General features: G+C 45.5%; 1 protein-coding gene across 2 annotated transcripts; it reads left to right on the top strand.

The window, feature by feature from the left end:
- The first annotated feature begins 9,254 nt into the window (after positions 1–9,254).
- SP8 (Sp8 transcription factor) lies at positions 9,255–14,630 on the top strand. 2 transcript variants are annotated; one of them, XM_055269967.1, is made up of 3 exons: positions 9,301–9,363; positions 10,358–10,753; positions 10,850–11,987. In XM_055269967.1, exons 1-3 carry the CDS (start codon positions 9,343–9,345, stop codon positions 11,858–11,860), a joined length of 1,428 nt encoding a protein of 475 aa, XP_055125942.1. In that variant the 5' UTR covers positions 9,301–9,342; the 3' UTR covers positions 11,861–11,987. The 2 variants fall into 2 exon arrangements, with proteins under 2 accessions (XP_055125941.1, XP_055125942.1); XM_055269966.2 differs by having other exon boundaries at positions 9,255–9,363; positions 10,358–14,630.
- Positions 14,631–14,871: the final 241 nt, after the last annotated feature.

Consider the following 14,871-nt stretch of genomic DNA (forward strand, 5'->3'; position numbering starts at 1 on the left):
GTGCAAGCACTTCAAGAGAAAAAAAGGTTGATCTTCACTCCTCGGCTCTTTCTAAGACCAGCACTCGTGGCCCTTGTTTTGAATTAAAATGGGCAGCCTCCTTTAGTAGCCAGCAGGGTCCTTGTTATTTAAGATGGAGAATCTTCAGGGCCATGTTGGGGGGGGAGGGAGCGATGCAAAGTGTTTAGGGGAAATTAAGCTGCAGGGAAAAAAATTCAGCAAGTGGGAAGGTTCGGATGAAGATCTTGTGGAAAATTATCCGAACAACCTTTATTACTTTTCCAGAATTCATAAGCAGGAATCAAGATCTTATTTCCTCTTAAAAAATAACCTCTGCTCAGAACAAGAGTTGGTACTTGTCAAGTCTTAAATAAAAACATGCCCTCTGTTCCATCTAGAAGGGTGTTTCTGTCTGGGATTGGAAGTGGGGACTTCGCACCTAGTAATGTAGACACTCTTGAACCGAGTGATTAGCGCATCAAGCCAAGTTTCCGACAGTTGATATGGATATTTTATTTCCAGCACCTTCTAAAGTAGAGCCGGTTTCTGCTCAGTGGGTCCCCCTCCCTGTAGGCCTACACTCAACAGCCCTAAACTCAGGGCAGGAGGAGCCTAAGGCGGCCAATGCCTCTCTATTTAAAGGGGGTGAGGGGCTGCATGGACTTGACACCATAAGCAGGAGTAACCCTATTTGTAGCCAAGGTTGATGAAATAAATAATTCGGGTTCCCAGGCTGGGTGTAGTGGCTCAGGCCTGTAATCCCAGCACTTTAGGAAGCTGAGGCGGGTGGATCACCTGAGGTCAGGAGTTCAAGACCAGCCTGGCCAACATGGTGTCACCCCGTCTCTACTAAAAACACAAAAAATTAGCCGGGCATGGTGGCGGGCGCCTGTAATCCCAGCTACTGGGGAGGCTGAAGCAGAAGAATCTCTTGAACCCAGAAGGCAGAGGTTGCAGTGAGCTGAGATCATGCCATTGCACTTCAGCCTGGGCAACAAGAGCAAAACTCGGTCTCAAAAGTAATAATGATAATAATAATAATTAGGGTTCCTTCAGTTTTCATCTAGAACTCTCCAGTCACCAGCAAAACCGTCAATGTTTTCTTAGCAGGAGAAAACTGGGAATGTGCGGCCCACTGGGACAAGATCTTTGTGAAGTCCTGCAAAACCACTGAACTCAGTCGTGAAAAATGTTTCAAAAATGACCAGGGCCAAAGCTTTCGATGGGTAGGGATGAGCTGGCAGAGGTGGTGGGAGAGTGGCAACCCATGACTCAGACCTCTGTGGGGGGCGGGATTCACCCTGACAGTTGTGATGCACCAAGTAAAACCTGAATTCACAAGGCACCCTTTGCTGTGACCAATACAGACGTCCAGTTTAATTACCACGGAAGCTGTCCTGGCTGATTCAATTTGACATAAACGTATGACCCACCTCGTTTACTAGAGAAAGAGGGGCTCAAGAGAGACCCATTTCCCTTGGGTGGCACAGGAAAGCGGTGGAGTTGTGGGCAGGCGACAACTTCACGTGTGTGTGTGTGTGTGTGTGTCTATATAGGTGTCGGTGCATATATTCTTTTTCCAAACATCTTTGAAAGTTGTTTTCGCACTTGTAATTTACAAACCAAGTAAATTTCAAAGAGCTTATAGTGCTTTCAGACACCTAAATGCACCTTCAGCTTTCCTCCCAAATTAGGTTGTAGCTTTACTTTTATTTTTCTTTGGTAAGAAATGTGTGAACTTACCATCTGAACCCCCGTATAAGACACAATCACTCAAGAGAAGTGAGTTAGTTAGAAAATATAATTAAGGTAGATTTTAAATAAAAAAGTTAAAGTGAAGCATACACAAAAATATCTCAATGTACTTTGCAAATGCATTCAGGAACTCAAATATCTGCTGGCACTAACAGGTCCTCACAAGAATTCTTTGCTCTAGTATCCTTCAAAATGGCTCCTGATATCCCCACTTCTTAAGAAAATAAGAGTCAGCAAAAGCCTGCACCCAAATTTTGGTTGGGATTCAATATTCTAAGCAAAATATGCTCAACAGATGATAGTAGAGATGAAGCCAGAAAACAACTCCAGCTATTTAAACTGCCAAATGAGACATAAAGCTGCATTGTAAAAATCATCTGGAAAACAGGTTTTCCCATTGAAGTCGCTATGTGTTAATTACTGTGAGCTGGAAGGCTGGAGATCGAACGCCTGGAAGCCGACTTTCACCCCGCATATGTAAACGGAAAAAGTGCTGAACCTCAGCCAGAGGGCTCCTGCTCGGACTCATTGCCATGCATGCCTAGACATTAATATGTGTTCATGGAGGGCTCGTACAGTACGAGGTGTTATTTCCTTATAAAGAAACACCAGGTCTCGCTTTCCATTCTTCTTACAAAATTATTCGCATTATTTATGCTACATTGAGCGATCTAATTTCTTCGTGATAGTCAGCTAATTGCTCTGGCAGGTAATTAGAAGCGGTTTACAACGCAAAGGGCTTTTGCATTGCCCCTCGGATTATTAAGTTGCGCTGTAAATTATACCATTTTTGCTGGGGAAAAATTCTTTTGAGCAAGTTCTCTTCCTGCGATCCGAGATGAAATCGGCTCCCCCACTCATATGCACCCCTCCCTAGCCACCCCCACTGCCACCACACCCCCTGCTTTTCCTGGACTCAGAGTCGAATGATTCTAAAGCACGCGATTTTGTTCGTGTTCACTGGGCCGAAATAACGTGGCCATTATGGCCTGAAATGGGCCAGGTTTGAAGCGAGCTTCCTGCGCGCCTGCAATATCCAGCAGGCATGTGGGAAAAGAACGGCTTAAATGGGGACATCTGTTCAGTGCTGCTCATCTTACTCTTAGAGCCAGGTCAGGTTAAGAGAATAACCTGTTCGCCACCTTTTTTCTTGTTAATAAGACTATTAGAAAAAACCGAGCACACACACACAAACAACACTAATTGAGCTGCCATATAAGCAAAGAATCACACACACACAAAGGTAGCAGCTGAGTTACAAGAGGAACAGTAAAAAATAACCATTGAGCTATTTCAGGGGACATCCACAAAACTTCTGTCAAAATAAACTAAACTAAAAAAAAAACCTATGTGAACTCAAAAATATTCTCTACAGAAATGGACTTGTGCAAGAGACTTTGAGAACTCAAGAAAGCATGGCTAATTTTCAGATTTTCATTTTAATAAAATTGACCTGAAAGTAAACTCCAATGAACAATTTTTTAGGCTTTCAAGTGCTCTAAGACGCCACACTGTCTGGTCATTGGTGTTATTTTGGGTCGTGTTATCTCTAAGAATCTGTTGACAAACCCCAAGTGGGAGCATGCTAGTTTGTCCCCTGGTTTTAGAAAGTGAATTGTATCCCCTTTCACAAATATCACCCATTTGTAAACCTTATACAGTGATTTGAACACATGTGTGGTTAAACCCAGAGACCTGGAGCAGCTCCTAGATTATTTGTAATTAAACACAATTCCCAGAGTGACATTTATCTTCCCAAAACTGCGATTGCAATTGTCAACCGTCTGGAGGAGACCCCGGGGTAATCTGGGAGCATTACCTCCTTTAGTAACAGAACAGAATGAAAAGAAATCAATAGCGTTGAGTATAAGAATTTAGTAGTTTTTAACTCTGCATGTTAGCTGTAAGAAAGTGATATATAATACCAAAAGAGAAAATAGCAGAAACAAATCCATTCTAGGAAAAAAATCAGAGACACACTCATCTGAATGTCTAAGCTTCTCTTTTGCTCTCTTGCCTTGAACGACAATCACACACAAACACACACCATTCACCCCAAATGAGCAAACTCTTTTCCCTACATGTGTTTCCTTCATTTACATGATGAAAGAGAAACACAAAGTGCTGTAGAATTAATTATCAATTTTATCTATGGGCTGGCAGAGATGAATATAAAAAGTACTGTAGAGTATAAGCCTGAATGTAGAAGTAGCACGAGGCTACATTAACATAGCATGAAGATATGAACATTATGTATGTTGACAACAAATAGGGAAAGGTGTTTTTTTTTCTTCCTTTAATACAGGCTGTACATAGAGATGGAGATTTTGAACGTCAATTTTGATAAATATCTTTATACTTTTCCTATCTATGAATTTACCTACTACTAAGGTGATTGATACATGGGGAAAGTCCCGCTTGTCTTCTAACTACGCAATTTGAATATCCCAGCTAAAATAAATCAAAGCTGGTAATATGCTAAGTCAGAGGAGTAAATCTCTTTTAATTAAACTGTCCCAACTTTTGAACATCATGAAGTGGCAGAGAAGAAAAAGTAAATATTAAGGAGAATGGAAGAAAAATATCAAGTCAAGAAAAAAAATATGAAATGCTCTCTCAAGTGGTTTCATTTATTTATAGTCATCAAGGCAACGCTTTTCATCACCAAGAAGCTCCTGTGCCAGTAGATCAAGAGTCACTATTGCTTCGCTGTGGTCAACAAATGCATCCAATTAAGCAGTACCAGAAAAGTAAGGACTCGGCCATAAATGTGGCCGGACGGTTTGGAACCGAATAACCTCACTAATAGAGCCTATTGTTCAGCGTGGAAGTTCCCATTTTCCAATCAGGAAAATACAGCCCTCTCTGGGCTCTGGCCGACTGATCTCTTCCCACCTACGGCTCAACAATCTGCCACCAGCGAGGGGCTTTTATTACCTCCCTTCCCAGGAAATGTTAGGTGACTTCTTAGTAAAACCACACGAAAGAGAAATGGACTGCTGAGGGGCACACCTCAGGAATTTACAGGTCCACGCTTGGCCAGATTTTTTTGTTTGTTTGTTTTGGTTTTGGTTTGTTTTTTTGTTTTTGATTTTGTTTTCCAGCGGGAAAGAAACTTTGACCAGAGAGCTCTCGACGAGGAAACACCCCCACCCAACCTGGCTCAGCTCGCTGCTCCCGGCGGCCGCCGGCGGCGCTCAGCTCCCCAGCGATCCCTCTTCACGCTTTATTTAGTAGCCAACACGTCCGCGTGCGAGGACCCCGCACACTAGCCAAGGGGTTGGGGGTCGTCTTCCCATTCTGGGAGAGGCGCAGGCCAGGGACGCAGTGCCAGCACCGCGTTCGCTCTGTCTCCCGCGGGTACCCGCCGGTCAGCTTCCAGAGCTGCGTGTCCCTGCCAACGCTCTAGAAACGGAGATGCTAAGAGCCGGATTTAAACGTACCCTGCAGAGGTACGCGCTATAGTTCGTGTGCATTTTTTTCCATTAGGCTTTTTTTCTTTCCTTTTATTTTCTCTCTCTCTTTTTTTTTTCTTTTTTTTTTTTTTTGACGCTCTATCTATAGTGGTCCACACTTAACAAGTTCAAAAACCGTATTTGGTGTAGATGAGCTGCCGGACACTTGAAAGCCTAGATAACTTTTATGTTTTCCACTATAAATCCCTAATTGTACTTAATGGTTACAAATGACTTTATTTACTTGTCGCTGTATCTACACATTTTAATCTATTAATCAAACAGCAGAGGCATCTTTCACTTCCTACTCCCGCAAAAGGAAAAGCAGGAACTGAGGCCTCTAATTTGCTTTTAGGACCTTCTGTTTCTTTGGTTGTGAAAGCTAAGAGCTCCAGATCCGAGCATTGATTAGTCTTCAAACCTGCCTGCAAAAAAGCTTCCTTTCTCCGTTCCATCTAAGGAGATGTTGATGTATATTGTAGCTGCAAGGTGTTAGATATACTTGAGCAAGTTGTTCCCAGGATGTAAATTAGGTCCCAAAAGCTGTTGTCCAAATCGAAGAAACAGAGAAATTAATCTGGGAGACTATCCATCATCACCGGTAATAAAGAGAGCGACATGGATGAGACAGATGATATGATTAAGGGGCTGTGGTCGTTTTAATTAACTTTTTGCTGTCCTGTAATGATCAAACTGGTCACCAGACCCGGTCAATAAGCATGTTAATATCAAACAAATAAAACCAGGGATGATTAAAAACCTCCTGGTTTATTAAATTTGAAATTCAAATGAAATTTATGCTGCAGATGCATACAGAATGCTAATAGATTTTAGCTTTATTGATAGTGGATCCCACAGGTTTGCAAGAAACAGCAGAATATCCATACACCCCTCTTCCTGCCAGCACATTACACTTCATATGGGGTGGGGAAACTTTTAATTAATGTTAGAAAGCCTGTACTTCCTATTTTTCTTCCCCCTCTTTTTCAAACATCTATATTATCACAATATAATACTCAAGAGTAATAATCAATACCTTAAAAGTTAAACCGAAGTGTATGCACCCTGAAATGCTTTGCCAGGCAGGCTATATCAACAATGGATTACAGATGTTCTCTCCTATGGGACAGGATTTAAGAATGATTGGGTCACTTCTCCAAAGTGGAGAAAGAGCTGTCATTAAGTCTAATTTCAAGCATATTTAGATGCAAAATTATGACTGCTGAAATTTTTGGTCAATTATATGATTCTCTTTGTCTTTTCTTTTTAACACAGCTGCCTTATGCCTCATGTCACAGACACTAGCCATTTCTTTTGGGGAGGGAGTGAAAGAAGGGTAGTACAAGAAAAAAATACTCCTTGACCAATGCTACTATGAAAGAAATAGCTCACTTTTTAAATGAAAGTAAATGGAATATACACATATTTCTAATAAAAAAAATACATATATATAATGAAGAAAGTTGCACATACAAACCTTTGTGGAAATCCCCAAATGCTGCAAGCCAATCTTACACAAATTGAAGAATCCAGTATTTTCATTAAATCCACACCAACGTTGTGACTTATAGGAAGAATGACATATGATTCTAAAGTGAATTTATACACATGAAAAATCTTAGAATTAGGTAGCTCAAAACTGCAGTCACATGACGCTGGGTTTTTCTAATTCCTGGCATTTTTGAGGAAACAGTGTTAACGCCTGTTTACTCTCAGTATCAGCATTTAACTTTTTAATAGTCCTGCCTCACTTCCTTCCAGAAGATAGGAGGATAAAAAGATAAAATAAATAACTATTCATAGATGGGAGCCTCCCCTCAAAGCTGTTTTTCTCCACCTTTGAGGATGATGGTATTGAGTAGAATTAAACCCCAAATCTGAACAACTGTATATTAGGCCCTTAAAATGAATATCATTATAGAAGGAGACCAAAGCAATGAAGTTAATTCTCTTTTATTTGTTAAACGGAGTACCCTCCTTCCCCCACCCCTTCCTCCTTCTGGGCTGGCCTGTCACGCCTTCTCAACACGCTAAAATCATTCAGAGCGGCTTGCAGGGAGAAACACGACATTTATGGTAAGCGTCAGCCCTCAGAGAAAGAAAGCAGTTCATTAATTTACTTCACACTTACTTCAAAGTATGAGAGTATACCTTACCACCTTAATCAATAGATATGATGTACAGTCAATATCCCCACAGCGTTTAAAAAAGGGTCAGAAATGTACGCTGTCACACCACGAACATCAGTCTCAACTCTGCTCAATGAAATTTACACGATACAACCTGACTTCGAAATTTTGTAAACCCCAGGAAGATTTTTTGACATCCCTAGAAGCTGTGAAATGCTTGAGGTGGGGGTCAAACACAACAGTAAAATAAAAATGTTTCCCCAGTCAAAACAAAACAGTTCTCCCAGCTAGTCACATTTTGGTTGATTCCATTTAAAAATTAGACTTCTGAGAGCATTTGTAACTGGTTAAAAATATGAACTGTTTTTATAACTTATGAATATTCAATAGGGCTACAAAGACTGGACTTTTTGCTACACTGGTGGTGTGCTTTCTGCGGTTTAAGTTCCCTTGTGGTGGCAGTGAAATTGTAATGGCATTTCTGAAGGCAACTAATAACACAAATGGCAAGCAAATGACTAAACCCCACCGAATTTGAACTAAGTGTATCTATTAACATGCACACACACTCATAGATAGATCTCTGGCCCAATCGCCATCAGATACTGACGCCTGGATAAATGTGGTCCAAGATTTGTCAAAAGCTTGTCTCTATTCTTAGATAAATAGAACCCATATATTTCAATCAAAGTCCTGATTCTTTTCTCAGAAAGAGGTAGTGAGATTTTCTGTGAAAATTTCTAAATTCCGTAAAACGCTCTTCAATTTCTCACCCAAAGAAAAAACAACCCTCGTTTACTCTCTTCTCTATCTAATCCTTTTGTATTGAAATTTACTCAACACCACGGGACACACACACCTCCTCCCCTAGAGTGAGACGTGCACTTCTAAAGCAGAATTCCACCTCAGGGGGAAAAAAAAAAAAAAGCCACGGCATCAAAGAAACAACTCACGGGGGCGCAGGCGCGCATCCACGTCCCAACGCATCCCTAAAAATACCCCTTAGCCTCCCAACCTTTCTGCTATTTCGTTGGAGAGCCGGGAAAGAAAAGGTGGGTATAAAGATCTTCTTCAAAAGTGTAGTGACGGTGTTTACCAAGTTAAGAAAAAAAAATCACTCAAGATTTTAGGTACAAGGAGCCAAAGGAAGTTGGCGACGGGGGCAGCGTTTGTGAACATTTATTCACTCAGCCTCCATCAACTTAGTCCGTTTCCCTCTTCAGCTCGACAGTCTCTTACAAACACACACTTTATTGCATTGTTCCCATTCCCCACTACCAGCTTGGGTGCGCGCACACAACACAAGCGCCCACACACACCCTCCCTCTTCTCTGTCGCACAAATACACATGTTCTCAGCCCTCCTTCTCCCCCAACACCAAATACACTCACCCCCCACCCACTTGAGTCCCTCTTCCCTCCCTAGGTTTGTCAGACTCACAGTTACACTACCATACACTCACACCCTTCCCCTCAACACTTAACTGCTCTGTCCCTCTACCCCGCTTTGTCGCACACACAGTCATCCTATCACACAACCCTCCCTTTTCTGCACTCTCTCTCCACTCCCCCGCTTTACCACACTGTCACTGTCACAGTGTCACACCCACATCCCCCTCCCTCCCGTCTCCGCACTGTCCTCTCCTCCGCCTGCTCACACTCGCACACAGTTACATTGTTACACACACACTCATACACGCGCGCGCGCGCGCTTTGCGCTTTGTAACACACGCAGCCGCCCCCGCCCCCTCCGCTCCCGCTCCCCCTTCCACCACGGCGGCAGGCGGCGGCGCCGATGACCTCACGGCGCGCGCGCCGCGCGGCCAAGCGAGGCTGCAGATTGGCTGGCCGCGCCTCCGCGGCACTTCAAAGCCGGAGAGGGAGCTACAATTGTGGTGGAATGGGCGGAACTGATCATTGTATTGCACACCTCTAAAAAAAACACTGCCTCTGATTTATCAATATAAAAAAGATCCTCTGAGAGGAGGAGGGCACTTTTGTGTGATGGCAACTTCACTTCTAGGGGTGAGTCTCAGGATTTTCTCTTGCTGGTTTAATTAGTTTCCTTTTATTGCCGATTGGAGGGGGTTAAAGTCGCCCTGGCCAGGCCACGGGCTATCAGTCTCTCTATTGAGAGCTTTTTTTTTTTCCTTAAATACAAGTGAGTTTGGAGAAAAGAAAAAGGGGGAGAAGGGGGCAGAGTCACGTTTTTTTCAGCGCAGGAAAAGGTTCGAAGGGCATTTAGACAAGTCACCGCGCAGCGCCTCGCTGCTCCCTGCCCGGGAGACCTGCATCCAGCCCATTTTACAGGCACCGATTTCGGGGGTAAAGAGAGCAAGTTTTTCCTTCTGGGCAAAGTGCAGATTCTTCCCCTAACCCTTAAAAAAAAATTCTGCAGCCCGCCTTGTCTCGCAGGTACGTTGAACTCGTCTCGTTTTTACTATTGTAGATATGCTTTTTAAAAAAGAAAGAAAGAAAGAAAGAAAAGCAGGAAGAAAGAGTGAGCCCTACAGTTTGACTTCTTTTGGCCTGGAAGACACAACCCAGGATGGGTTTCTGGGGACCGGAACAGGTTTTTCAAAGCTTTCCGGATTACAGGGGAAGCGCTCTTAAAAGCAATCCAATGGTTTTCCCCCAGGCTTCTCAGCAAAGAAAACTAACTTCCTCTCCAATCTGGACTTTTTGCTTGTTTGTTACGAAGTGTCTGGGGCTTTGTGTGCAAGAGAGTGTTGTTTTAGGTGAGAATACTTGTCAAACTCTTCTTTAGCGTGCTGCTTTGCTCCCGAATCAGACGCCGGCAGCCAAACTTGTCCCCTCCTGTAGAGTAGGAAGCGGCCGGGCGCCGGGGCTGTTGGGGGTGCCAGGTGAGTTGGTGGCGGCGCGCCGCAGCGAGAGATGGGGTGCAGTGGGGCGCTTTGGACGCTACCGAAGGACTGATGCACATTTCTTCCTTTCCTCCCCCACCGGCCCTTTGCCCACCTCCCCTCCCCCACTCCTTCTCCTCTCCTCCTTCTCGCAGGAAGAACCGAGGTTGGGATCGACTCCTCTGGCCATGCTTGCTGCTACCTGTAATAAGATAGGCAGCCCCAGCCCGTCTCCCTCCTCCCTCTCGGACAGCTCTTCTTCCTTCGGCAAAGGCTTCCACCCCTGGAAACGCTCCTCGTCCTCTTCTTCTGCCAGCTGCAACGTAGTGGGTTCCAGTCTCTCAAGCTTCGGCGTGTCCGGGGCCTCCAGGAACGGCGGCTCGTCCTCGGCGGCTGCGGCGGCCGCGGCAGCAGCCGCGGCTGCCGCGGCCCTGGTGTCCGACTCGTTCAGCTGCGGCGGCTCGCCTGGCTCCAGCGCCTTCTCCCTCACCTCCAGCAGCGCCGCAGCCGCCGCCGCCGCCGCCGCAGCTGCCGCCTCCAGCTCTCCTTTCGCCAACGACTACTCTGTTTTCCAGGCCCCCGGAGTCTCCGGGGGCAGCGGCGGCGGCGGCGGGGGCGGCGGCGGCGGCTCCTCCGCGCACTCGCAGGACGGCTCCCACCAGCCGGTGTTCATCTCCAAGGTGCACACCTCTGTGGACGGGCTGCAGGGCATCTACCCGCGGGTGGGCATGGCGCACCCGTACGAGTCGTGGTTTAAGCCCTCGCACCCGGGCCTGGGTGCTGCGGGCGAGGTGGGCTCGGCCGGCGCCTCCAGCTGGTGGGACGTGGGGGCCGGCTGGATCGACGTGCAGAACCCGAACGGCGCGGCTGCGCTGCCCGGCTCGCTGCACCCTGCCGCCGGGGGGCTCCAAACCTCGCTGCACTCGCCGCTCGGAGGCTACAACTCGGATTACTCGGGCCTGAGTCACTCGGCCTTCAGCAGCGGCGCCTCCTCGCACCTGCTCAGCCCCGCCGGGCAGCACCTCATGGACGGCTTCAAGCCAGTGCTACCCGGCTCCTACCCGGACTCGGCCCCGTCGCCGCTGGCCGGCGCGGGGGGCTCCATGTTGAGCGCTGGGCCTTCGGCGCCGCTGGGGGGCTCCCCGCGCTCCTCAGCTCGCCGCTACTCCGGCCGCGCCACCTGCGACTGCCCCAACTGCCAGGAGGCAGAGCGGCTGGGTCCTGCCGGGGCGAGCTTGCGGCGCAAGGGCCTGCACAGCTGCCACATCCCGGGCTGCGGCAAGGTGTACGGCAAGACTTCGCACCTCAAGGCGCACCTGCGCTGGCACACGGGCGAGCGGCCCTTCGTGTGCAACTGGCTCTTCTGCGGCAAGCGCTTCACGCGCTCCGACGAGCTGCAGCGGCACCTGCGGACCCACACCGGCGAGAAGCGCTTCGCCTGTCCAGTTTGCAACAAGCGCTTCATGCGCAGCGACCACCTCAGCAAGCACGTGAAGACGCACAGCGGCGGCGGCGGCGTCGGCTCGGCGGGCTCAGGCAGCGGCGGCAAGAAGGGCAGCGACACCGACAGCGAGCACAGCGCCGCGGGCAGCCCGCCCTGCCACTCCCCAGAGCTGCTGCAGCCCCCCGAGCCCGGGCACCGCAACGGCCTAGAGTGACGCCCACCCTGCGCCCGCCCCTCTCCCCGACCTCCTCCCACCGAGTCCTCTTGGGCCCTGTCTGTCCCGACTTCAACTCCAGCCTCTCCCTATTGCATCCGACTTGCTCTCTGTCTCTTTCTGTTTCTGCCCCTCCTCTTCCTTCTTCCTTCTGTGATTTAACTTTGTAAAGGGGATATGGACATGTAAGTAACACGCATCGCTGTCCCGGGCCCTGGCTTTCCCTTTCCACTGGTAACGCTGCCTGAACCCGGCGCAGCCGGAACCCGCGCCTCCTCGAGCCTTTATTTCTAGTTCTCCCCTCCTTGTCCTCCCCTCCTCCACCCCCAGGTTGTGAAGGGCGTAACTTTTAGAGGGAAGCGGCCACTGGAGGTAGAGCTGGACTAATCCAGTGCCTGGTAGACCGCAGGCTTCGGCGCAGGCAGGAGCGGCTCGGCTGAGCAAGCCTGAGCAGGAGCGGTGGGGAGGGCGAGGCTGGAGGCCTGGGCAGAACAGCGCCGCCCAGGGACACGCCGACTTGGTTCCAGAGCCGCTGTCCTGGGCTCCTCGGCTTCGGAGCACCCTGCCAGGGCCCTGGGCGTCGCCGGACGTCCTGCGCAGGCTGTCGGGGCTTGGTGGGGTGCCCTTTTGGGAGCCCCGAGACCCAGAGTTTGCAGAGTTTAGATCTCCCAATGTCAGCTCTGCCTCTTTTTCTTTGTTCCCTGAGGTGGAACCGATGCAAGTTTCAGCAAAGGGCAGTCTTGTAGAATCTCTGCAGCAGCTTTCTTTCATCTTTATAGCATATATTTTATTTTTAAAAAAACTAAGGGGAAAATAGCAACCTTCCATTTGGTTTCCCTTCTATAATAGTTTTTTCCTCTAACGGGGAGCAACTCTTTCTCTCGAAACTGCTAATATTGATCCCAAAGTTATTTTGACCGCATTAACTTAACTTATGGGGTGGGGGCGGGGGTGAGGGTAGGTGTTTTTTTCTTATGCAAAAATACTCCTTTCCGGTGAGACCAGATTAACTATCTCCATGTTTGTCCTTTTCTACCTCGTTTTTTCACCACTCCCAAACATAACCTCCCAATCTTTTTTTGTTAGTCCGGCCGTCAATTTGTATAGTACCCATTTCTGTAAATTCTCGCAATTCATTGAAGATCGTAGGGTTAAACTTTTTTTGTGTGATTTAAACTTACAAACAAGTGAAGAAGCTATCGTTTATTTCAGACGAGGCAGTAGTTTAAATGCCAAAAGAGGGAAAATAGGAAAATAAAAAAGAACCTTTGTAAAATATATCTGAACCTAATGGTTTGTACAACTGGAGAATCGTTCTAGATTAGTTACCAATTAAATGTAACTCCACCAGTGTAAGGGTGTGGGGTGCAGTTGTCCAGGAGACGATTTTGTATAGTATTTTTCTTGTACATTACTTCCAGTAAATATTTGAAAATATATTGAAGTAAACTTGATTTTTTTTTTGTCACAAGAAAATATTGAGAGTTATTGTTGCAGTTCTGATGAGCTGCAGGTTTTTTGAACTCACTTCTGGAGGTGCAGAGCCACAAACGCACTTTCGGGGCCTAGTTTTGCTCGAATATGAATTTAGATAGGTATCAAGCTGTAACTAAGACAATATTTGATAAATGTGGGATGACATTTAATTTAATGGAGCATGTACTTATTTGCATTTGCTGGCAGTTCAGGCATAGTTAAAGTGAGAGTTCTCCTATATTTCATAATAAGCGGGTCTGCCAAAACCCATGTATTAAATAAATTGTCCAAGTGAAACTCGACTAACTTTGGCCTTTGTGTATTTCCTGAAGGTAATATTGTTAACTGTAAATAAATACTTCTGACACTACATTTAAATGTTTGCAGATTCTGCAAACTAATTGCTCATTGTAATGTTGAAATAATTTGGATATTTCACATTGAAATGAAAAGCCTTTCTCTGGAGCATTTTAGATTTGCATTTTAAATGCATGAAATGTAATTGATTTATTTGTAATATTTTAAATGGTATTAATAAACTCAGATAAAAGACTAGGCCAGTTAATTTGTATTTTTTCCCCTTTTTAAACTATGGACATGTGCATTTTATCTTCAGTTAATTGTCTAATTTAAACAAAATATAACCCTGTTTGTGGTAATATTTAAATAATTACCTTTAAGATGTTAGATGGAAAGATCTATTTGGCAAAGCTGTGTTTTCTCTGTTTACCAAGATAAAGATTATAGTGTCTAAGGAATGTAATTGATTATTTACCAGTAGATTTAGCTCATAGCATCAGGATTTACTGACCTCTTAAAATTTGTACTAAGTCACAATTCAAAGAAATTTCACCATTCTCTTTCCTTCTCAGTCTCCAGAAGGAGTCAGGTTGTTGGCCATTGATTGCATTTAGTATTTAAAAGGCCAAGCCTTACATTGGAAGATCAATACATCTAAAATAAAAACATGAGTTTGGGGATAACTTTTGTTGTTAGGAGGTGGAGGAGGTCAAGCTAACAAAAGCTTGTTTTTGGCATTCCAAGTCTTAGCTAAAGATTATGTAGAGGTAAATATCAGTAGTAGATTCCTGTTGAAATGAGTTATCTGTTCTTTAAAGTCTCTAAACAGCCACCAAAGAAAAGGAAGGTTAAACCTTAATCTATTTACTAGGCTATTGTTCATAGGTGTCAATGATGCCAATAAAAAAATACTGTCTTGTTATGTCTAAGTGCATTTAAGCAATGGGTGTTCCTTGAGCCATACTTTGAAACATAAAATACTTTTAAATGTTGATTGATGTTATATCACTATTTCACTATTAGATTAATATTATTTTGAATCGAATTGAATAAAAAGTTAGTGTGTTTGGATTCTTACAAGTTTAGCTTCTTTCTTTCTGTTTGCAATCTCCCCACCCTAAGTATAGTCTTGGTATACATCTTGAACTGAAAATTTACCATTGAAATCTATATATGGTAATTTTAATGCATAGAAACAAGTGAAAATACAAAGTGCTGTGAGCACTGTAAATTGA

Source organism: Symphalangus syndactylus, chromosome 3 (assembly GCF_028878055.3).
Source record: "Symphalangus syndactylus isolate Jambi chromosome 3, NHGRI_mSymSyn1-v2.1_pri, whole genome shotgun sequence".
NCBI lineage: Eukaryota > Metazoa > Chordata > Mammalia > Primates > Hylobatidae > Symphalangus > Symphalangus syndactylus.